At 39.9% G+C, this 25,282-nt stretch overlaps 1 protein-coding gene across 2 annotated transcripts in view; it reads right to left on the bottom strand.

The window, feature by feature from the left end:
* Positions 1-25,282, bottom strand: part of ncanb (neurocan b) — a 211,675-nt gene that overhangs the window by 29,533 nt on the left and 156,860 nt on the right. For both annotated transcript variants that reach the window (XM_035949577.2, XM_023273505.3), the window contains exon 11: positions 9,545-9,658. In XM_035949577.2, coding sequence (XP_035805470.2) covers positions 9,545-9,658 — 114 coding nt within the window. The remainder of the gene's footprint in view (positions 1-9,544; positions 9,659-25,282) is intronic.

The following is a 25,282-nucleotide window of genomic DNA, read 5'->3' on the forward strand; positions in this document are numbered from 1 at the left end:
AAAGATGGATACAGGAAGATTGATGACAAACTAAATAGCAGCTGAAACACAGGTGCAGCAGTAATCAGGAGGAACAGAACGAGCCACTGTACCTCTAATTAGGGTTTAAGTGATTGTCCTTGGCAAATGATGCCATGGACAGCCCAATCTAGCCTGAAAAACAGATGTGTAGGTGCTTCAGGCCTGGTACAAAGGTTATCAGTGGAAATCTGAGCTTCTATGACAGCTCACACAGTGTGAGAACTTTGCATTACAAGTATGTCTTTTCTCTATCTAAGAAAAAAGCCTTGCTCGGTCTTCGTTACAAAACCACAAGATGAAACTTTGCAACCACAGTGATTGCATAAGCCTGGCAGTGAAGCACGAAGCTGGGAGTGTGATGATATGGGGCTGCATGAGTGCAGAAGGTGTTGAGGGGATGACATTTTTTCTAAAGTTTGACAGAAGAGAAATATTGCAGCATGATAACCATCCAAAGCACTCTGCTAGAATCTTTGGGGTATTTTGAATGTAAAGTCACTCCAGTAAAGAACATCTGAAAAAACTGTCTCTGAAGAATGGCAGAATATCTCTCCAGAAACTTATGCAACACTGGTATCCTCCATGGCGAGGAGAACTGAATCTGTCGCCAAAATAAAGGTGGACATACTAAGATTCGACAAAATAAAAGACTGGAATCTCAGTAATTAAAGGTATCTTGACTTTCATTGCACTGGCTATTGTAGGGCCTGTATTTCTAAAATAAAATCCCTTTATTTCTATTTGTACATAAGAGCAAATGCCCTTCTGTTTGACTTTTAATATTATAATATTATATTACCCTCACCTCTGTTGCATACTGTATGGTGCTTTTAAACCGGCCATAATCAAGAATGGATCAAGTATAAATCAACAATGGATGAAATGACTGTGAGCATGTGAGACTCTCTTGCAATCACAAATTCTTGGAGAATTATCTCCCAGCTCTGCAGTTTTTCATCTCATTGTCTGAAACTTTACCATTTTCCTCACATCACTTTCAGCAGCAGGCAGCTGTTTCCAGCCAAAAGTGTGCGTAAACCCAGCGTTCACTACCTGAGAAACACAACTTAAAATAAATTCTGTTTCATGTCTAATGTCAATCCATGTCTGCTAGATGTGTAAATAAGGATCTATTTGCTAGTTGTTTGCTAACCACCCACATGAGGCCATCACCTCTTAGTCTAGGAGGATAATTAAAAGGAATACAAACTCTACAACTAAACCATTGCCTCACCACATTTGTGCTTGTGTTTCAGCCATGACTGAATTGAGTTCATTACTCTGTTGCTGTGTCATTGGAAAATAATACCACTGAGGCAGGAACTTTGGTACAGAAACCAGATCTGGAGCAATGTTTCTGTGGTCTAAATGCTGTTTAAGTTCCTGGAAAGATTGCTGGAAAAGTTTCTGTGGGGGACGGCAACAAAAGAGAGACAAAAGGGACTGTGATAGTGCAAGCCAGGCTTTATAACTTTGTTATCTGAGTACAATTTTCTTTGGAATATCAGAAAGAGGGAGAACAGAAGCTCACTAAAACCTCTAGAACAGCTCAAAGTACCGTTTTACACCTCTCCATCAGAAACGTTCGTTAATGCAGACTCCACTCTCCCTCCATCTCTTTCTGTCTGTTCATCTTTTGGAACACCTGCTCTGATGCTTTCTCTCTGTTTTTCTCTCTTTTCTTCACAGTTTCTCTCTCTCCTGCCTGATCTTTTTTTCCCCAGTCATGGCAGAGGATGACAGTTGCTTCAGGTACATTGTCTAATTAAGAACCTTGAATGAGAATAAATTACCCCTCATCTCCACAGCTTTCGTGTTTAGAGAGAGAGAATTGGCAAGTGTTGCACACAATAGCATATGGAGTGAGAGTGAAGCCTTGCTGTTATTCCATTTGAATAGCCTCTGCCGGGCTTACGCAAAACTTCAGGGATATTCTATGTGTTTACCTGCCTCTGTGTAAGTTTCAGTCGGTGTGTTTTCCTGTTCAGAGGACCGCTGTGGGTGAGGTAAATAAGAAGCTCCAGCTCCCTCTCTTCTCAGTCTTGGCACGTTTCCCTCTCGACATGTTATTAGAACGCATGAATCTTCATTAGCATTAATAGCCTCTAAAGACCCGCAGGATGCACGAAATTTAATTTTGTGCCAGGCTTTCTGCTGAGTCGCCAGTTTGGACATCGGCTCGGTCAGGGACGGAGCAGAGGAGGTTTACAACAAAGTTGTGCGAATATGTAAAATCACGACATCTTTGTTGGCAGCCTCTCTGTCAACTCTGAGTGCCTGTGCTGAGTCACAAAAGCACTGCGAGAAAAACAATACTTTTTTTAAAAAAAAGCCTAACACCAAGGGAGTCGCATTGAACAACAAACCAGAACAGGTGAACCACAAGTCTAGTCAAAGTGCTCAGTGTACTGTGGCAAAACAAGAGTGCAGAGAGGAGATAAGCTCCGGATGACATATGTTTGACCGAAGGGATTTAAAGAATGGACACCGTTTGCTAAGAAGCAATGACAGGATAAGGGCAAAGTAAGCTGTGATGGTCATAACCTGGCCTGAACCCAGATCACCACAAACCTGCAGCTGTATTTCAAGTAAGAAAATATAAAAATGGCAGAGTATTAGAGTGTGATTCCATTCAAAAAATGCAGAACAGAAGATTCATTGTACAAAACCTTCAAGAAAATCTGTGGTTAAAACACACTTATGGCATCGTATTGCTTAGAACCTCAGGTATTTTTGTTCTGTTATCCTATTTTGGCCTCTTTTTGACTCCATTTTGTGGCAAAAATGACTTTATTACCGCATAGGTAAGCCACAAAATTCCATTCCTAAACAACTAAACAACATTCTCAATTATGCTTTGAAGGGACTGAATTTCCTGCTGGATTACGTTTGTTGGTAATGTGTCACAAATACATTTGTAACCAGTGTTTCTTTGCCATTAATTTTACTGCTTCACTGTTGCTCTTTAGCAGCCAACCAATTACATATTAGATGCAGTGGGACTTGTCATGTCCTAGAAAACTGAGGAAAGGCTTTGTGCATGTTATTACCCCTAATTACAAGTAAATCACCTTCCCTGTAAGCGAGGGGCATATACACTATTGTTCAAAAGTTTGGGGTCACTTCGAAATGTCCTTATTTTTGAAAGACAAGCAGTTTTTTTCAATGACGACAACATTGAATTAATCAGAAACACAGTCTAGACATTGTTAAAGTGGTAAATGACTAATGATTGGCTGGAAACAGTGGATTTTTAATGCAATATCTCCATAGGGGTACAGAGGAACATTTCCAGCAACCATCATTCGTGTTTTCCAATGCTACATTGTGTTAGCTAATCGTGTTGAAAGGCTAATTAATGATTAGAAAACCTTTATGCAATTATGCTAGCACATGAATAAAAGTGGGAGTTTTCCTGGAGACCATGAAGTTGCCAGGATGAACCCAGACTTTTGAACGGTAGTGTACATGTGCTAAAGATAAGGCAAAATAAAAAAAACAAAACAATGGAACAATTTGGAGAGAAAATGATAAGAAAAAAGTGTGACAGAGGGTCTAAAGGACTGCATCTGGTGCTTTCTGAAGCACTTCCTGCCGCTGTTAGTCAGCTCAGTCTGCTCTGCTCCTCATTAGTCTCAGTGTGGAGGCTCCACTACATCATCTGGTCCCTGCCTCCAATCTGCAGTGCTGCTGGTGCTGTTGGCATCGAAATGCTCAAAAGTTTTCGTATCTGTCTGCCCCAGATTCACCCGCCGTCCTCTTTCTGGGAGGGGTTGTGCTCTACTTTGCTTTCCTGTAACGCTGTCTAGTTTTTGTTTCCCTGTCAAAAGCAGCTTTGCTCCATGTCTATGCATGCATATGTAGCTCTGTGTGTGTTTCAAAGCGTATATGCCAGAGGAATAGGTGAGCCATCCTGTCGGGAACAATTTGACTTACACTAGATTTATATATCAAGATTTTGCTGCACTTTCTGAAGGCTCCAAACTCCAGCGACACACTATTGGGAAAAACTCGCTGGCAATACTTGCCTGTGTGCTCAAGGAGTCATACTTTCCAGTAACAGCTGCGCAGCCAACTGGAGGATGGCGCACGTTTATTTTCCAAAAAAATCGTATTAAATATTAATGATTTGACGTATGGAAACGGGGCGAGCAACCGAAAAGGGTGTCGGAGAAGATGGATGAAAGGCGAGTCTGTGAGTTTAGGGCAGCAGCAAACACATTCCTCACAGATAACCAAGCAGCAGCCAGACACCGTGGGATTAATTAGCTACACAATCCCTTTAACACGGGCTTTTTGTTTCCAATCTGTATATTATTTGTTCTGTAAGGAACCAGCGAGAGAGACAGTCAGAATTTATTTCCTGTGGATAAGATATAAGATATAAGATATAATTTTATTAAGCTGTTTTTTTCTTATTCTTTGCAACTCGATTATTGTGCCTCACTGTAATTTCACTGCCTGAAGTCAGAGTATTCAGCTGCCATCGATTGAATAAACAGAGATGAAAATAATCTTTGATATTTGGAAGGGTACAAGGGTAGGTAGACTGAGTTTGTTTGTTTGTAGGTGTGTACAGCAAATAATGTGCCAACAATGAAGAAAAGCAACAGAAGAAATGAGGAATGTGTGAGCTTTTCGATGTCTTTCTCTGCAAGGACTAATGTGATCTTTTTGTCCTGGAAAGTGAGGATGTTTGCGGAAGCATTTTTTTCTAGTCCTCATTTTATTCAAAGTGCTGCTTGAAGGTAAAAATCTGACGTTAGTGGAAAGGTTCGGCTAACGTCGGGCTTCTAAAATGTGGATTATGCCAATGAGTGTCCTCAAAAGTGAAAACACATATAAGTGAATGTGGTGGAATTGGTGGATGAGTGATGGTGTCTTAGCTGAAAGATCACCAACTTCACAGCTCTGAGAAATGCTAAAGCATCACACAAACATCCACACACAGTCGCAGCAAAACAGCAGTTGCATGCTGACACACACACACACACACACACACACACTTACACTGAGATAAACACACACAAACACACTCGCAGAGCGTAACAAAGCCTCCTGTGGTGCAGCAGAGATGAGAGGGACAAAAAGATGCAAGAAGTGCAGGGAGTGACAGCAGAAAAGGTAGGGAGAGAAAAACAAAAAAAAACATGAAACAGAGGTGTCTACAGTAGTGGAATAGCAAAGTAACAAATCCACACTTTCAGCCTCACATTATGTCGTTTTCCTCCCTAGAAAGAAAACGGGTGGAAAGAGCTGTGGAGAGAACGGCGGATAAAAAAGACAGAAAGAAAGGAAAGAAGCCGATGAGATCTAATGCTTTCCCCGTCACTTTTCACTTCAGTCGGGCTGAGAAAGATTTTGCTTTTTCCTCCACCGCTGATTAGGCATCGAGCCAAAAAAACAGCAGGACAGACATTGTTTGTGGGATGAGACGAAAGAGTGAAACAACCAACTGGTGCCTTTGTTACTCTAATCACAGCCGCCTATTCTCTTCAACAAACATCTATTCATTACTGATAACGACGACAAAATAAAACTGCATGAGGTTGAATTGTTACACAATTGCATTACAAATACGGCAGAATCTTAATGAAAGAAGGTTATAGACAATCTCCACGGAGCCTTACAGAACAAAAAGAAAGAAAAAGAACAAATGTGCATATAATTGCAGAAAATAACAGAGTAAGAAGCCATTTCCTTGTCCCTCTCAGTACATTCACTGGAGGACTTCAGCCCTGTCCACTTACTATTATTGACTCTCAGATGGGATCACCATGGTAACAGGCCGGAGGGAGCCTGCAACGGACCCGATCTACCCCTCCATCCAAGGCTGTGAGCATCACAACGCACAGACCTGAGCGTGTACAAACACCTACGCGGCCGTGCACACTCACACTCAAGTACACACGACAAATGAGTCGGAGAAAACCGGATCACTTTGGAGAGACAGGGACCAGTTGGATGACATTTGAATGGATGGAAACTCCGACGGAACAAATGAGTTCATTTCTAGTGTTCATGTCACAGTCCAGACCTCGTTCTGGACATCAAACTTAGATCACACTGGAACAGGAGAGCGACGCCTGCTGCAAATCGTACTTTTCACAGCTGAATCCTGTATTTTTGCAAGCGCAGAGCGGTGAGAGATAAAAGCGACAGGGAGAAAGCTAAAAAAGCCACTTTAGATTTACACAATCAGCCAAGAAGGCAACAGGAGAAGAAACAGCAGGTAAGTAACACCCAGGTGAAACTACATGTGCATGTGTCTGGGAAAGAGGACGGCCTGTTCTCTGGACTGTGCACATGCAAAGCTAAAGGCCTGTAAAGTCCTAATTTGTGAGGCTCCTAAAGATTGATCAAGTGTTTCTATATCTCACAGTTTAATAACCAGCCCTGATTTAAAGAAGCTGTAAATTTTAATGGGACCTTTAAACTATAACTCATGTGCATGTCCAGTGGTCCTTCTTTGCTTGTTTATTCATGATCTGCACCACAGGAGGCGAATGAATATTAAAGAGGCAATCACGACCACAGGGAAATTACAAAATGCAGTTACCAAAGTAACATTTGCCACGGTGAAAGACCAGAAGGATCAAAAGCTAATGAGAATCTGGAGGACAGTAAGATTAAAAGGGCGCTTGAGCAGTTTAGTATTGCTCTTCCGTGAAGTGGCTGGACTTTCAAGAGGCAGTTTTGAAAAAAGAGAATGACCAGAACTGGACCAGCGAAGGACAAGATACCCAGATCTTTACCTCTAGTACAGGTCAAAATCACTTCATCCAACATTTCCTTTAATGCAGCTCAATAGCATGGCCAATTGCCCTATCTTTCCAACTCCAAAGCTCTTTCTTCGTCATCAGTTATTAGCCCTGACTATACAGAAGGATGGACAAACCCTCCGTACTCTGACTAACTAGATGTAGGCTGCAGGTATTGGCCGCTCATTATAAAGCTAAGTCTTTTCATTCTGCTATCTGTGTGTTGCTACTTTCAAGATCCACTTCACTACAGGAAACAGCAACTGCAACCTACTACACTGTTAAGTATTGTCAAGGATTAGGATTGTGCGGTAAGGCAGTTTTTTGGGGGGTGAATTATCCATTTTAATGACAGTGTTCATCTGCCTGCCTACAAAAGTTCCATCAAATCAATTCCACTCGTCTCTGTTTTGTGGGAACGTCAAAGTTGCATAACTCCATCGAATATGATCGCATCTGGTTTAAAGAAAACCAAACGAGCCATTTTCCCCTCATAGCACACTGATAATGAGGTCTAGCCAGACCATTATGTACAACAGGATAAGTGAGACTACACGATCCATGGTATCACCCATAGCTTTCCTGAAAAGTAGTTTTGTACTTCAGGGTGAGGCTTCTTCGAACTCCCCGGCTAACCCAAAAATGAGTAAAGAGATGAAGCCCTATTGGAGCTGAAGTGGACCATACAATTTCTGAGCCTTATATTATACATTTTATGAAGATATCTGTTAAATTTTAACTTGATATATCAAATAGTCTATGGGGTCTATGGGGATTGACTTGTTTTAGAGTGAGTCCCAAGTGGCTGTTTGAGGAACTGCAGTTTTTGTAGCTCGAGCCATTATCGATCATTATATTTCTGTTAGAAATGTCAGAACTACTGTAGTTTCTACAGAATTTAAAACTTTCTGCTTCAGTGTGCGTCATTGTCTTCACTTTCTCCACACTGTATCGAATATTCTGCCCTCAGAGTCACAAATCACACCAGATCACAGCTATAAAACTCTGGGAAACAGACCTATGGATAAAAAAAAGACAGACAGTCTCAACTCTTCTGAGACATGAGGTTAAAGTTCAAGCTGGACCAGCAGAACTTGACTCTGCTCTGTTTAACTGAGCGCAGTCTGAAAATCCAACCTTCTACCTCGTTAAAGCTGTTCTCTGACTCTTTCCCAAAATGTCACAAAACCTCACACTCTCTTTCTCTAGAGCTGTCTCCCTTGATTTTCATTTTTTAAATTTTAATTGTGCCACGTGTTTTAGGAAATGTTCGCGTTGCATAATTCAGTCATTGCATTGCCGGTAAGAGAGGAAACTTTAAAATTCACACTTTCATTTGTTTCCATTCACAATCCTGCACCTTTATATCAAAGTCTGACACTGTTGGCTGCCCTCAGATAAACCTGAGATGATTGTATCTCCAAATTCTCCCCCAATCTGTTTTTTAAAATGTTTTTCTTTCTTTCTTTCTCTCTTTCTTTCTTTCTTTTTACAATACAATAACTTAATTAATCCCCAAAGGGAAATTCAATACAAAAAATTTACCAGTATTTGTTTAAAATGTTGTTAAATTGGCAACAAAAGTATGCCAAATCAGCTATTTCCAATTTCTCGTTGCAATTTATCAAGGAAATACTGACAGCAATCATGAAATTTCATTAAAACTAAAGAAATAAACAAAGATGTGACGAGTTTGAGACAAGTTTTAGACTTACAAATGGTGAGTTATGAGGCTTATTTGTGAATCTCATGCCACAACCAAAGGGGAATTATTTCAGCTCTTCGTTTTATCATATTATAATTATTTAATGCTTTAACTTACAGAGGATCAGCTCAGACAGACAGACAGACAGACAGTCAGACAGACAGACAGACAGACAGACAGACAGACAGAGAGTACAACAATTCATACGTCACTATGCCTAATATCACCCACACAATTAATAAATTAAATAGAAAACAGCTACAATCGACCAGCAGTTCCTCAAGCAATAAAAAGTAATAAAAAGATGGTTTTAAATATCAAAAAGCAGCTGTAGTCAAGCCAGATATTCTGTATAAAAGATAATAAAAGGTCATAAAATGGATAACAGATAAAACAGATAAGACGATAGAGTCTAAAAAGCTGTAAAATACTTATAGCAGGTTCTTACATTAGAAAATATCACAAGTTTTGTGTGTAATGGGGACATAAGATCTGGGTGAAAATCATAAGAAGCTGAACTCTAATGTATACAGCAGCTGTGGGTATTTCCTCAGTGTTGTCTTACAGTGACATGCTGGCCGTGTTTCCATGTAACATACAGTTTGTGAACAGCCCCCCATCTCACGTGGGAATTCCCATAATGAGCGACAAAAACCAGCTGGACGCAGGTGTTGTGTATAAACCCCAGTACATTATTCCACAGGGCCTCCCTCTCCCACCTCCTCATCCTTCACCTCTTTGTCTGCACTCACATCCTCCCCCTTCCTCCTCCTCCGTCTCCATTTGTGCATCCTCATTAACTCCATCTTCCTAAATCTTGCTGTTTTCTCCACCTCCGTCTCCACATCCGGCTTCTGCCACATCCTCATCCTCCCCCCCTTCATCTTCTCTCCAGCATCCTGTCACCTCGCATCTCCACCTTCTTCGCCTGTCTCCCTTCGTAATTCATTTTGAGATCTCTTCATTCCACTCTGGATTGTGTTCTCCATCAGTCTACCTACCAGCACACACCCCATTAAGCAAAATAAGGAAGCAGCTTTTACTTCCACGTTTTTACCTTTCTCACAAGTAGCTCCGCCATAGCTGGGCAGACAGAGACACACAAAGGAGTTGATCTCGTCGATGCAGGTTCCTCCGTTCTGGCATGGATTCGACTGGCAGTCATCAATGTCTGGGGGGGAGACAGGAAGAGAGGGGGTGAGTCGGGTTTGACAGAAACACACATACACTTTTCCAAAACAGCTACTTTTTAAACTACCTGCCACAGCTTGTTAAAGGAAAAAAACCCTAAGAGATCAAACTTTTGGAGAGATTAGAGGTGTTTCTGAGAAAGTTATAATTAAGGGGAATTGATTGAACTTCATCAGCGAGCGGTTTGGGGATGCACTGAAGCGCATGATGCTAATTGCAATGTGTTTGCGGGACGTGCTGCAGTTCTGCTGTCAAACTCCAGCCGCGAGAGTGAGGACGAGTTTAGAGGAAAGCAGGAAGAAAACGAGAGGAAAACACTCCGGTTAAGGACGAGCTTCCATCAGAATGCACCAGTCATCCGGCTTGTAGCAACAAAAAAATACACACAAATCTATTTTAAAATGGGTTACAAGTGACCAAAAACACAGAATGCAGATGTGATCCCTTAGATCAAATATCAGAAATCAAGTTTGCGAACGCATGCAAATTCAGATTCCGCAGAGGCGTCAGGGGTGAGAGTGCTCATTCTGTCGAGAAAACGGTAACTGTATTTTTATTTTCTATCTGGCTGATCTGGGCCTGGGGGCAAAATCATTAAAACTGCAGCTGTTATCCCACAATCCTCTACCATCACAACATCTGAGCGAGTCCCCGGGGGCTCGGCAAGAGGTCATGTGAGGGGAGGGGAGGTGGTGGCAAGCGTGAAAGAGTGAAGGGAAGATGCGGGGATGAAATAGGAATGGAAGAGGGAGAGGTGATGAAAACAAGGGTGGGTGAAGAAAGACGGCAGAGAGGTGATACCAGGAAGTTGGCAAGTTTCAGGGGTCGGATTACGGGGGCTTTGCAGGCAGACAGCGTTTGGGGCGGAAGAGTGTGTTTGGATAAAGCAGCATGACAGCTTCATTGCTGGTTCCCCGCTTTGGGCTGGCTGATATCAAAGGCTTGAATTTGATGCAGGAGGTAGAGACCCAGCCAGAGGAGCTGGAATGAGATGGTTGGTTTAGTGTATCATGGGATATCCATGTAGAACTGTCTGTCTGGCTCATGACGGGGCGGAAGGAATAAAATACAACAAGAGAACAAAATAACAAAGCGGAGACAGCCAGAGAGTAAACACATCCCTGGAGCATGGAAATAAGTTTTAAGTCTGGTTCAGATAATCTGACATCAAGTGGGCGGCGGGTCCAAATATTTTAGTGGAGGAAATAGCAAAAGGCTTAAATCCTCTTTGAACTTTAAGAGGCACAGTGATGTTGGAGATGAAGCTCAATTTACAATTCAGCATGTGGAAGTAGTTGCCAGTCTTCAGTGCTTCTGGAAGGAAGGTTAAATGTCAGCAGGGTTGTCTTGGATTGACTTTTTTGAACAGAAAGAGTGAAAAAGAAAAAAAGAAATCAATGCATAAATTACCAGCATAATGGCACCACCTATAGGCTGCTGGACATAATCACATTAACTGCTGATTGATTGAGTTACTTTCAAATTGGTAGGAAAAGTGAATTATATTCCAAAATGTTGGCATAAAAGCAAAATAAATAAATAAATAGACATAAAGCAGGCCTCAGATGGTGGACACACATGTTGGTGAAGGACAGACAAATTTATCACAAATCACTGCAAACACGACCACCTGAGTTCTCCTAATGAAAACCACAGGGGTTACGTTCTCCAAAAATGGCGCTAAAAAAAGCTTCTTTCACTGGTGCTGGTGCACTGTCCCACTGAATAGGTGAAGCATCATACATTTTTATTGAGTTAGACTGCAATGTGGGACTTCTAGGATTTCTAGTGCAGACGGCTACAAGTTTCAATCTTCACTGCTTTTATTGTATTCTGTTCCTTAGAAGTCCTTCAAATGTAACCATCTGAACCCTAAAATCGACAAAACCATGCTTCTCGAACTCAAAGGTTTGAAAGGCATGGATATGTTTTTATAAATATTGCCAAAATAACAGCATATAACAGAGACATAAACTGTAAAAACAGAAAAAGTGATTGGTTTTCAACCTTCTGAACTTCCTGTAAATGTATGATATGCGTTTTTTTTTTTTTTTTTTTAGCAAAATGAAGCAAAAATAACCTTAAAAATGTAACATTTCATCAAAATCTTTTTTATTTATATTTTTGTTCTAAAAATTCACCAACAATACACTGTTTGCACAAATGAGATCCGATGAAAATATAAAAATTCTGCACTTATTGACACAACCATGAAACCATGACTGGCGCACTTGCAACCAACAGTAGCACGACAAAAAATTTGGTAATTTTTGTCTGAACTGGGCTGAAGTGCAGGGACAGAGGAAATTGGAGACAAGTATGGAAATAAATTATAACGTAAGTAATAAAAAACAACAGTATATAGAACCAGTTCCACACCTGTAGGCACTTTGTTGTAGGTGCTGATTTTTGATTTCAAATATTTTTGTAAAATTAATAATCCCCTTTTGTGCCTTTTATGGTATTATACCTTTGTCATGTTGCACAAAATGCATTTTTGATATTACTCTCTACTTCTACCCATGGTTATGTTGTTTCCACAGAGGTGCAGGACTTTTCATTGCAGTGAAAAATCAGCCAGCAATGAGTAAAAATATGACAGAACCAAACAAACATTAAGAAACTAGTTGAGGTTCAGAGCGGTTTGGAGGTGCAACACTAAACAGCTGCAAACTGAAGAGGTGTTGCTATAAATATCATGAGCTTTTTACACCATTACTGAGTAGTTTAAGTTCAAGCAGGTCACCACTAGTTGTGAAAATTGATAATACAAGACTAGGTACTTGATCATGCAATGATTTGCAGTAAATAGGTGCTACACGGTGTTAATGGAATTTAATAATATTGTGTTGATGTTATAGATAAACAGCAGCATTTTATCCCTATCAGACATCAAATCACAGAAATGTGTTTATGACCATACGAGTACAACATTTCTAATAATCATATTTTTTGCTTATTTACTTGCTTATTAAATTGCAAGTAAATGTGGTGCACAAGTACAGCTTAACACAAAAACTGAATAATGTGACCTAAAAGTGTTCATATACAATATGAACACACCAATAAAGCTCCCTGAATGAACCTTTGAAAAACTCCATGTAAAGGAAAGACATGAGGAATGATAGACAGAAAATATCCCCCCTTCTACACTCACTATGAACCAACAGAGGAGCAGGTTGGCAGTACAGCTGTTCAAATAGAAAAAAAAACTAATACACGCCAGCATCTGGTCTCATTAAGCTGCAGCACAGAGGTACAAGCCAAGGAGTCGAGGAACCCCTTGGATTTTAGGAGCACAGGGGTCAATAAAGCAGAGCTCTGAACATCCTCTATTAGTGGTATTAGTACAGCAGAGCAGCAGATATTATCTGAGATGAGAGCCAACAGAGAGACTCTGTAGATATTAGTGGCTTCATCTCGTCAAGTTCACAGAAATCTGGAGAGATTCAAGCACTACCAAGATTGATACACACTCATCAAACCAGTTCTCACAGTTCAAACCAAAATATGCCTTTAAAACTTGTAAGCAAAAAGAAGATTACCCATAAATGTAGTTTCAGGAGACGAGCATTTTCATTTTCACATGGGCAACTTTCTGGCCTTCAGGGAAAGTTACAAATTATCTGCTTAGATTTTGTCTGTGACTGGAGCCCTGGATTAACAGCTGAGGACCAACACAGCAGCTTTGGATTTGGGCAGATTAGACTTTACTTGTGTTTGCAGCCAGAAAAATGTCTCACTGACATCTTTAATAACAAAAATGCATGGATCCTTATCAAAAATGATCATATTCTGGTTTAAAATAAAAAACAAAAAACTTATTAACACTAAAAAATGTTAACACTATGGACCTTGGAAATGCAGTATTGATCAGGCTTTAATAAACAACAGACACCTGGAACAATCAGAGAAAGACTGATTAAAAATGGTCCAACAATCAGTGTCCTCCAGACTTTGGATGGCTCAGTGGAATGAATGTTTAATTAAAAAAAAATCCTTAAATTACAAAGTAGCTGTTACTTCATCTTCTTCCTCATTCAAAGCCAGAGTCTATAAATGAACCAATATTTTTTATTTTTGTGTTTAACTACTACACACAAGGTTCCCTCTACTTTTAAACCTTTTCTCAGTGTACGAGAATTGGAGGCTTTAAGTTTCGAGAGTGATTTGCTGAGTTGCCAACTTGGCTGTCATCGGCTGCTTGTACTGTCCAAGCTGCAACCTCCGGGGTTGGAAAATGAAGCCAACACTGAAGTAGAAGAAACTTACAGTTCCTTGAGGAGGCACTTGAGGCTGGCTCTGAAAGCGAGTCAATCCCCACAGACCTCCATTAAAATGTCCAACTTTACAGCAGAAAGAAACATGTTTACAACCTGGTACAAGACATGGTTTTGGTCTCTTTAGCTGATTTCTCTGTTAGTGACAACTCAACAAGGAGTGTCTTCTTTAAATTGTATTAATGCTTAAAGTTATGAGTAATTAAAGGTATGGAGGCTTTGAGTCAAATTCTGTATATTATCTTGCAGTAAGCAAAATACAATTTTTTACATGAAAGGGGATTCTAATTTAATTCCAAATCTAAACCATGTTACTATAATTTGATACTATATGGCCATGAAAATTCATTGTTCCTACAAGGTATTGGTTTTTAATTGTCTTTTGACCAAGGACCCCTTACAAGACAGAAAATATACCATGGACTTGATAATGGTCATCTTGGAATTATTTGATAAGGCCTGATTTTTCACACTTCTATCATCTTATTTATGCAAGAGAATAATACAGGAGAAACGCATTCATAAGATATCCAACATATGTGAAAAATATCTGTCATCTCAACTTAAAATAACCATAAAACAATGGAATCTATTCAATCAGCCGCACATAGTAGTAAACCATCAACACACGATTGGCCGCACCTCCGAACCCTGTTTGTTTGATACAGCAAGTTATTAATTAATATTGATTGTTAATGAATCGTTGTCTTAGTTTGAGTTATATGGTATCATAGTATATCTTCGATTACATTTTCAGTTCAACTTTATTTGTATGGCGCCAGTTACAAACATGTCATCTCATAGCCATGGGCCCCAAATCAGTCTAATAATCATCATGCGCTAGCACAAATGCATATAATTTTAACTTGCACACCGTCAAAACCTAACCCTAATCCCAACCCTGACCAAATACGGTATCTATAATGATCTGTGGACCTCCATTTGACCAACACTGCCCTGCGGTGTCCAACTTCCTCTCGTCAAACACTGCGATGAGAGCCACAGTGCCTATCCACTCAGACTCCACTTCACTTCCACTCTCCCCCAGCTGACCTAATGAGACGACCGTCCAACTTAAGCAGGTGGCAGCGTTCGTGTGCGACTGTATTTGTGCATTTGTTTGTGTGTCCGTCACTCTCTGGCTCGCTCCCCAGTACAACCAAATCAGGCCCGGGCACTAGTACCGTCTCCAGGGAGCCGAGGACAGCAGCGCTCCACTTATCTGCTGGCGGACTAACGGATGGGGGGATAAACAGGTGCCAGGAACTGTGGTCATTTGTGGGTGCAGCTAAAACACCAGTGATCCAACCAGCTTTCCTTTGAGCCAACATTATCAATTTGGGTCCATCGGGGGAGGCAGCAAATGACTGTGAGAAGTTGATGTCGTAGTGCAATGACAAGTATCGAATTGAGGTTTAAATGCATAGTTTGGATGGCGATGTTGGATTGCAAGATAAATATTTAACCTGCTCTTGTTGTTTATACCTGCGCAGAGCTGCTGAGTTCAAGGACGGAGGATGGGGAAATGAGGGGAAAGAGGGAACTGGGGCTGGTGTCGGTTGACAGAATATCTGCAGGCTTACTGCAGGCATGTGCTGAAACCGTGGTATGAATAATTGAAAAGGGACGGCGAAAGAGATAGAGAGACCCAGAGCAGGAAGGAGACAGACAGTTAACAGGAATGGGGTGGCAGAAGGCCCTGAGCCGGCCTTTCCATGTCCCCATTTGGGATCATTTGTCAGCTCAATAAATTATTTTAAATTCCTATTACCTGTTTACATGTCCAGTGCTACCCAGCTCCAGATCAGCTCCATCACATGTCTGCTCGTACTTCTACTTCTTGTCTTTTTTGCCTCCTTTGGAGGGTGTTTTTCTACTTTCAAACAGTGAGATTTATGCTTTCAATACTCGTCCCAGCCAGGGTATTTGTGAATGCTCAGGCTGAATAAAACAGTAAACAGCTCTTTCTCCGTTGTTTAAATGAGACTTCAGCCTCAATCAGCAATTTCATGGTTATGAATCCTTGTGGGTTTAACCAGGAGGAGTCCGGCACAGAGAGAGAGAGTCCACTCAGGGGGTAATAAAGGTTCGGACAGATTGATCGATATTTCAGACAAGGACCAGCATGCATCAAAACATGGTATATTATTCCAGTTGTCTTTTAACTATGCTGTAAAAAGTACACTACAGTTAGACGATGTAATGTTTTTATTCGGGATTGATTTCTGAAATAGACAAACTCTTTAAACTCTACAAAGTACAAACATTACAAACTGGATATTTTACATTCTACTTATAATGAGGAAGTGAAGAATATCCTGTGCTCAGATAATGAGGCAGGATCTATAAAAGTGTCTGAATTTTTAGAGGATTTAAGAGACTTCTTGATCTCCAAATAGAGGATATTCAGCTTGAGTCACACATTAGGATTGCAGTAGTCTATAGATTAATTAAAAGCTCACATTAGACACAAATGACAACATAAAAGCACGACTCACTACGTCTGATGCTGCTAGTAATTTCTAATATCTATCTAAAAACAGTAGATTCTCTTGGTCGTATTAAAGCATCAATGGAGAAACATGAGGAATCGGGACATTTATTGCCTGAGTCAAAATCTAAACGTCTTCATTAAGTCACAACAAGGAAAGATCACTACATTTTGGTATGACACTGAAGATTATAAAGATCTCCTGTGAGGGACAAAAGCTGTAATTATTCCTGCCTGTCAGAGAGACTTTTGAAGACCAAACTTCTCAGTATGAGCGATGGGCTCCTACGTGAACATAATTTTCTGCCAATGTTTTGGTTATTTTCTATGAGAGAGATCTGTATTTCATTTCAGTGGTGATCAAATCAATCAACACTGAGCAACGCTTAAAATTAGAATATGCAGATAGTTGTTTGGATCAATGTTTTTCAGCTTTGAGACCAAAGAACAGATTGTTTCTGTGGTTTAACATCAGTTTTTGCTGCAGTAATGCGGAAATACACAGAAAATTAAAACCAGTGACAGGTGAAGAGAACAACGTTGATTATCTTGTTAGAATGACACCTGTCAGTGGGTCGGATACATCAGGCAGCAAGCGAAGAGTCAGTTTTTGACGTTGATGCGTTGGAAACGGAAAAAAATGACAAGTGACAGGAGATAAGGGACTTTAATGAAGGCTAAATTGTGGGTCTGAGCTTCGCCTTAACAGCAGGTCTTCTGAATGGATCCCAATGCACTCTAAAAACCAAAGAACACAACAGTTTGTGTCAATCTTTTGGAATTATGACAACTTTTACAAAGAGTTTGGGGAATTAGCCTTTCCGCTGCAATCAAAGGCCCTTTTAGCTACTACTTAGATAATAAATGCTAGCATAAATACAAGTTTTTTAAGTGAATTGCTCATAAAAATAAAGTGGTTCCTTTTGCCTTTTTCATTCAAAATTAGCATAATTGCAAACACAAGTTTTTAAAATCAACAACTGTTTTAAAAATAAATTTCCTTAATTATAGTTTCTTGAGTAATTTTTCATGTTTTAGTCTATTTAGCTTTTAGAAAATCAATTAATTCAGCAAACATAATTATTAGACAATTAACCTTTTTTTATTTAAAACTAGCTGTGTATTTGAATGAATATATTTGAATGTCACCTTGAAATGTGGAATTGAGTTTAAATTAGACACATAATTAAGTTGATGCCACATTGTTATGTCAACACAACTCATCAAAATAATGGTTGCAATTTACAATGTTTATCTAAATCAATAAATTTGATTTTTTTTCTTGCAACTGTACATTTAACTAAGTTGTGAGAATTGGTATGCTGAATTACTTTTCAGAGTAGCTACAGTGGCTGGTACCGACCAAAAGTGGTCCAAGAAAGGACAACCAGTGAACCAGCGACAGATGTATGCTCAGTCCTCATTGATGCATGTGGGGAGTAAAAGCTGGTCCATGCAGCTGCAGCACAAATTGCTAAAATTTATGAGAGAAAGGTTTCAGAACACCAATCAGAGCGTCTACGATGACCCCTGTCGACAGCGAGAAATATCTACAGTGGGCTCATGGGCATCATAATTGGTTGAATTGGGAATGGAGCAATGAAAGAAGGTGTTTTGGTTGAAGAAATCATAATTTCTTTTACAGCATGAGGACTGGTGAGTGCAGCAGGACGCTCTATGGAAAGAAAGAAAGCCAGTAGAGGCAGTGTGATGCTCTGGGCAAAGTACTGCTAGGAAACCTTGGGTTCTGGGATTCATGTGGATGCTGCTTAGACTCTTACCACCAACCTAAACACTGTTATAGACCCCTTAATGGCAACGGCATTGACAGCAGTGGTCAGGAAGATGTCTTCAAACTCACCGGATGTCAATCCAATCAAGCATATGTGGGGTGTGCTGGAAAAACAAGTCCAATCCATGGAGATCCAACCTCCATCTGCCAGGACTTAAGGGACCTGCTGCTAAAGTGTTGGTGCCTGATACCACAAGACACCTTCAGAGGTCTTGTGGAGTTCAGGCCTCAGTGGATCAGATGTGTTTTGGTGCAACAATACTAGGCACGAGGTTTGCCTGTTATGGCTAATTGGTGTCCTTGAAAATGTGTTAGTAGACTAGTATATGTGGTTATAAGTGCAGCACAGATATTCAGCTGATAACATCCAACCAAATCCTCTCTCCTCAAAGGTATAAATTAGCAGTCAAAGTGCGATTTTGTGTTATGTTCTGTATTTTCTTGTTGCTGATGCATTTCAGGTGTAAACTGGAGCTATTTAGATTCACGCATACTGTCACATCCATTGTAATATTTTTTCTTGTCTTCCTGCCTTCTTTTCAGTGTCACACCTTTTTTTGTCTGCTAACAGAGGATGAGTTTAGAGAGTGTTTTTCAAATAAATCCAAGATCTTTCAGAAACTCTATCATCTATCACAACAGAAGGAGGATATAATCTTGGCTTAATATGTTCTACATGTTGTAATATTCAAAAGAACATCATTAATTTTTTATATTTTTTAAATGTTTTAAAAAATGTGACACTGGGACAGCAAAATTAGGTCAGAAGCCCAGAGTTCCACACAGACGGAACATGATGTTACTTGTGTAGGTATTTGCTGCACAGAGAAAACCTTTTTTTTTTTTTTTTTTTTTTTTATAAAGTTTGCTGATGAAAGCCACAGTTTAGAATGCATATATTCTCATCTGTCCGCCTCTTCTCATTAAACTAACTGAATTGACTACTTTTGGTCGTCTTTTTTGATTGTGTGGCAGCACGTATCCTGCTTTCAGCTCCAAACACATAAATATTCACCCACTATATCAAATAAAAGGAGATGTCAAAAAAAAAGCATGTGAGATATTTTTTTCCTACCGTTTGTTGGCTTTGACACAAAAATAGCTACAATTTCCTCTGAGCCAGTCTTACAAATTTCACTCAAAAGTGGTTTTAAGCAATGGCTGATCCTGTGTTTAGGTATTTTGCTATGTAGCTTGAGACCACTGAAGAGGGAAGTAAAGATGCCGGATGCCCATTCTGAATGCCAAAAACGACTGCAAACATCTGCTGAGAGGGTCAAGATTGCAGTCATTTACTTGTCAACCCAAGGACTGTTTGAAAAAGCTGTGAACTCTAATACTGCGACAGCGTGTTTTCTATTTTTTTGTCCAAAAGCAATTGAACATTTGAGGTGAAATGTTGAAGAAGCGACAATCCTGTTCCTGCAAAACGTCTCAGGCGTAATTGCTTTGGTCAACTGTGAATAACCCGAATAAAAAAAGAGTTTCATTAAGTGAAGAGGACAGCAAGAAAGAGAAAACTTGAAGAGGGGGTTAGAGAGAAAGAAAGGCTTTAATGAGAGAAAATTGAACATTCAGACAATGAATGAATAGATAACAAAAATTTAAGACATTATTGTACGTGCATTTGCAGCACGAAGCGTTTCCGTGCATCATTATGGTGCTGATTGATTATGTAAATACACAAGTACACACACAACAGCAGAGGATGGCAGGTGATTAAAGAAAATCTCATTATGCGTCGCATTCGATTCATCTGCACCAAACTTCTGCTGGTGGCAGGCGTGGACATTTGAAAGCCAGTTTGTCCTAACAGAGCCGGAAAAAGCACATTTTTCTGTGTGGACTAAATGCCAGGCGTACAGATCAAACAGCAGACTGATCAATTACACAGCAAACCTTTGAACCAGTAAATGTCACCCAAAGACTTCACTACTGACAGGGTGGTACTGAGGGCATGAAGGAACAAAATTAATACCACAGACAGAAGTTTTCTTTTGGCGGCCATTTGAAGGAAAATGCAGATTCATGCGAACACACACTAACACAGTCCCAATCATCCCATCTCTGGCACACATCCAGGCAGAAACACACTCCTCCAAACATACTGGGTGCCTCCTTATCAGCTTATAGCAGTGACAGATCTGGTCACCCTTTTTACGTTCCCCTAATTGCCTCCGAACCACAGCTGACATTATGTAAAAATAAATTGACATGACATCCTGCAAAACGGAGGCTTTGAAATGGAAATGTTTGCCACACAAAGGTTTTCGCTGAAAGGCTTTTTGTGTTTGTCGTCTTTCATAGTACCAGACCCAGAATGATTGACTTACCTTAGCTTGCTGAGGGGCATTGACATTTCCATGCCCTTCTACAAAGATGGATACCTTCCTATTGAACTGCTGCTCGTCCAAACAGCATGACCACTCAATGGACCATGTTGCGTTGCGTCAATACCTATAATGCTGGCAAGTGCAGTGTGTATACAGCAGCATTAATGAGAATAAAATACATTTTTAGGTGTATTTTTAATGTATACATCAGGTTATGTAAGGATTGTGTGTGTGCATGGTACTGAATTACTGAATGCCTGGATTCTTGTGTGTATGATGGAGTTTATCGACTCAATATCCACAGCTGCAAGCACAGACTTCTGTTTCATAACATATGTGAGTGCCAAGAGAAAGTGGCTTTCTTGCCTTCTAACTCTTTTTGCCTCATACAAGAACATCAACAACTTCAAACTGCTTTAATTAATATTATATATTAACAAGGGATTGAAAAACTGCATTGAGTGTGAATGATGTTGCTTGTAGTGGTGAACATACAGAAAATAATCACCCAGGGCAAATACTCAGGGCATCAATACACCATCTGGCTTCACTGAACCTAAAAACGAAAACAAAGGTGGTTGTCGATTTGGTAAGTCAATCAAAGTCTTCTGAATCTACTTATGAGATAAGATGAGTATTAAAGATGGTGGTTTTGGCACCAGATCGCAAACATGGAAACAAATAAAGCTGGGTATTTTTTACAAGAAAAACAAAATAAAATCTTAAACCAATATAAGAAATAAAATTATATAACAGGCCAACAGGCAGACACTGCAGCCAAAGCCAGGAAGGAAAGTTGCTAAAAGCTTGTTAACTGTATGAAGGTGTAAGAGAATAGGCTTAACAACATCACCACACCATTATTAATGAACAAGTAGATCACACTATAATCACATTATGCATTCCACTCATTTAATGTGTCATGTAGATCTATTACTATGTGTAATTTTGGCCTAATTCTTTTACTGCAACCCTGGTGGCGGTGATTCAACCCCTAAAAGCTAATTTGTGTGTATCAAAGTCACGTTTACAAGCTATTCCCATGAAAATCACCTCTTTCTGCTTCAAAATGCCTCAGACATAACACTACACTTCTAATCTACCTCTAGAATATGCAGCTCTAAGAAGTCCCCACCTCTTTCCACACACATTCGCTGCAGCTCGAGCACACCAGCTCACCCACAACTCTGCTCAAACACTGTGAAAGTGCTCTACACTGCACAACGCCAAGTTGTAATATTGGAGTAAGTCAACCAAACTGTTTTGAACCAAAAAGTTAACAGGATTGATTCCTTAGATGGGTTACATTTAAAGCTTAAGTTTAACTGTCATCGAATGACTGCAGTTTCAAGGTGGAAATGCTCAACTATTGCCCTTTTCACTCCTTATGTGTCTTGTAGCATATATGTGTATATTTAAAAAAAAACCCAATATGAACAGCTTAAGAGAATGAAAAGCTTGACTTTGATCAGTCTTGTTAGCATGCAAAGACAAATAGGCCTCAAACTGCTAAGTAGAATTACTTACAAATATTTTAAGGTCAACTAGTACGAGAACTTAATGCTTAATTAGAATCTGTTTGAGAATTATATTGCTATACAAAGGCCTATAGACCATGAAATTAAATGGCTTAGAAATAGCCCAGCTCTAAAAACTCCTGTCCTCCCAAAAAGTCTTCTTGCTATTTGCCCGGTGATGAAATTTTCCAAGATAGCTGATTGGTCAGTAGAATGTGCCTCATATATGTTTGCTTGTTATCTTGAACATAATAATAATAATAATAATAACTTTATTTGTATAGCACCTTTAGGAAAAACAGTCACAAAGTGCTTTGACAGGTAGAACATTTAAAAAAATGACAAAAATGTACAGAATAGATAGCTAATTAAAAGCTGGTTGAAAGGAAGACATCACATAAGGGGGTTTAATAGAAAAGCTGAAGAGAAAATAAAAGACAGAAATAGATTAAGATCAGGAGGTTAGAAAGAGGGACTACAAGCAGTGAAAATTTTAAAAGGGATAAAAAGGCAGAGAGTGATAAAAGAGAAATAAAACAGAACTCTACTGGAAGGCCAGTCTATAAAAGTGGGTTTTAAGAAGAAATTTAAAAGAAGTTTCTGATTCGGCGAGCCTTATCTCCTCAGGCAGGTCATTCCAAAGCCGAGGGGCCCTGATGGGGAAAGCCTGGTGACCATCATCCACATAACCTGCTCTGGAGCAAGTAAGGTGTGCAACGTTACCATAGTCATGTAAAAAAGCAAAACTTAAATCCTGCTTCGTAGTATAGATCTCAGCTCTGCAGAATCCCTAAGCGTTTAAGAGTCTTTCAGCATTGCTACATCTACCAAACTCTACCCAGTCCCACACAAACGACAAAAAGACAAACATAGCAAGTAGCTGGTGAATATAGTGCAGAATTTGGCAGCTAAGAAACCAGATATTTCCCCAAGGAGATGGTAGATATCATAAAAGAAAGTTACGAACTACTGTAGCTCAGACAAAAGTGACGAGTGGGGAGTTCACACAAGAGACATATTTAAATCAAATAAAATGTATTAAAACTATGAAACAATGGAGTGTGGAAGTCTGTAATATCAGAAGTGTAAGCAGCATGGAGGTGCTGAAGGAGCAAATGCAGAAGAAGGCTGAGAGAGCGAACACATGCCAGCTTTTTTAGCCTGGAAGGCCCAGGTGAGCTGCATTAACTGATGACCCTCCAATGTCAGCCAATTGCCCCATCAGGTTTATTCTGAGATTGCCTTCAAGATAGTGGGAAGGGCAAGGGAGTGAATACCGCAGTTATCCATCAGATGGCCAGAAACACGAGTCTGTGTCTGCTTGTCGTCATGTTTTACCAACATGTTCACTACAGTAAGCCAGTAACACCCACAGCTTCCTTCAGTATGATGACCCAGTGGCACCATGAAGCCACTTGAAGGTGAAGAAGTGGAAAACCAAGCCAGGAAAACACTGAAATAACAGCAGTGTGACAGTGGTGCAAAGCATAGCAGCAACAGCAGACATGTTAAGCCGACCACTAATATTACTGCGACATCTTTCTGCACCAGTTTATCCCCACATTCACCAAATGTCCTCCACCTATAAAATCTGTTAAACCACAGTGTTTGTGCATGAGTTGCCTTCCAGCTATGTCCGTACTCACCACCCATGCACGATAATAGAAAAAAATGACACTGCAAACTTTTCTTCAGCAAAAATACAAGCGTTTTTACTTGAAAAGCTTAATTTCGAAAGAATTAATGATACTAGAATACCTGGGGTCATTTTATGGAATCATTAAATTTCAGAGGTGTTTAAAAATTCACATTAAGGCCAGAGGACATCAGTCCAGGCATCCAGAGCTCAGACTATCAACCTGACAGTCTGAATCCTTCATCTTTCCTCTGCCTCATTAGCAGTGTGTCCTTCAGTTTGAAATTAATGTGCCTTTAACAATAAATTACTTGTAAAGCTAACATTTATTTAACTGATTCAACTTAAGAAAACTGTTATAGTCCAGCACACGTTGTTCAGTAAAAGAAATACTCCAAAGAAACAGGCCACTGGTTCACTGGTTCAGAGCAGCAGCCTTCACCATGTTCACCTCATTGTCTTTTGTTATACAGATTTAATGTCTCTCATCAGAGCCAATGCTTCTTTTATTCCAGTTATGATGTCTTCACTTGTATGGCTCCTCCAGGAAAAATGCATTTTGCAAACTTTTCAGGTGTTAATTCTCATTAAAAAAGTGTATGGTCGGATTTATGTCAAACTCCGATGTCTAGCTGGACCAAAAGTCCGCTGCAGCTCCATAACATTCAACTTGTGACAGCTCTGTCTCAACTTTGTCCTGCATTTTTAATTGGGATCTTGTCTTTCACCAACGGAGAAGTCAGTGATTTCTCTGTCCAATGTGGATCTTTCTCATATGGTGTAAGACTGGCAAAAGTTTAGCATTCAGATCTTTTTCATTCATCATACAGAACTTTTTAGTGATAATTGAAATAGGTACTAACACTACATAAAAACTAATTAGTCGTGTTGCTTTATGTAGTGCTAACAATTTCTAGAAGCTGCTGACAAAGTACCTGTTTTTGATCAACTTCCTCCTTTCAGTAGCTGAAATATTTCTATACACCTGATGCTGCATTTCTTTTTGCAACCAGATCTGGATTACGTTGGATAAATTTATCCCAGAATGACTTGTGTTTCTAAAGCTGAATTTCACTTATGGACGCATGAAGGCATTGACAGTTGACTTAAAATTACTTTTTAATTTGCACATTTCATTTGTTGCTGAGTTTGCACATATACATTGATCAGCCACAACATGGAAACAAGTGAAGTCAATTAATAATCTCATTACAATGCAATGTTCAGCTGGGAAATCTTGGATCCTGACATTGATGTTGAAGCTACTTTGACATGTACCACTCATATTATGGCAACAACACTCCCCAACAGCCTTCCTCAGCAGGACAATAACCCCTAACACCTTAAAACTGCTTTGGAGAGACTGAAAGAACACAAACAAGAGCCCAAAGCATTAACCTGTCTTCCAAACTTTCCACATCTCCCCACCCTACAACCCACAGGACCACAGAACCTGCTACCAAAGTCCTGGTGCCAGACACCACAGGACACCCCCAGAGGTGCCGTTTCCATGTCCTGATGGGCCAGAGCTGGGGTTTCTTTGGCACAAGGGGGA

The sequence above is a fragment of the Amphiprion ocellaris genome, chromosome 2 (genome assembly GCF_022539595.1).
Source record: "Amphiprion ocellaris isolate individual 3 ecotype Okinawa chromosome 2, ASM2253959v1, whole genome shotgun sequence".
NCBI lineage: Eukaryota > Metazoa > Chordata > Actinopteri > Pomacentridae > Amphiprion > Amphiprion ocellaris.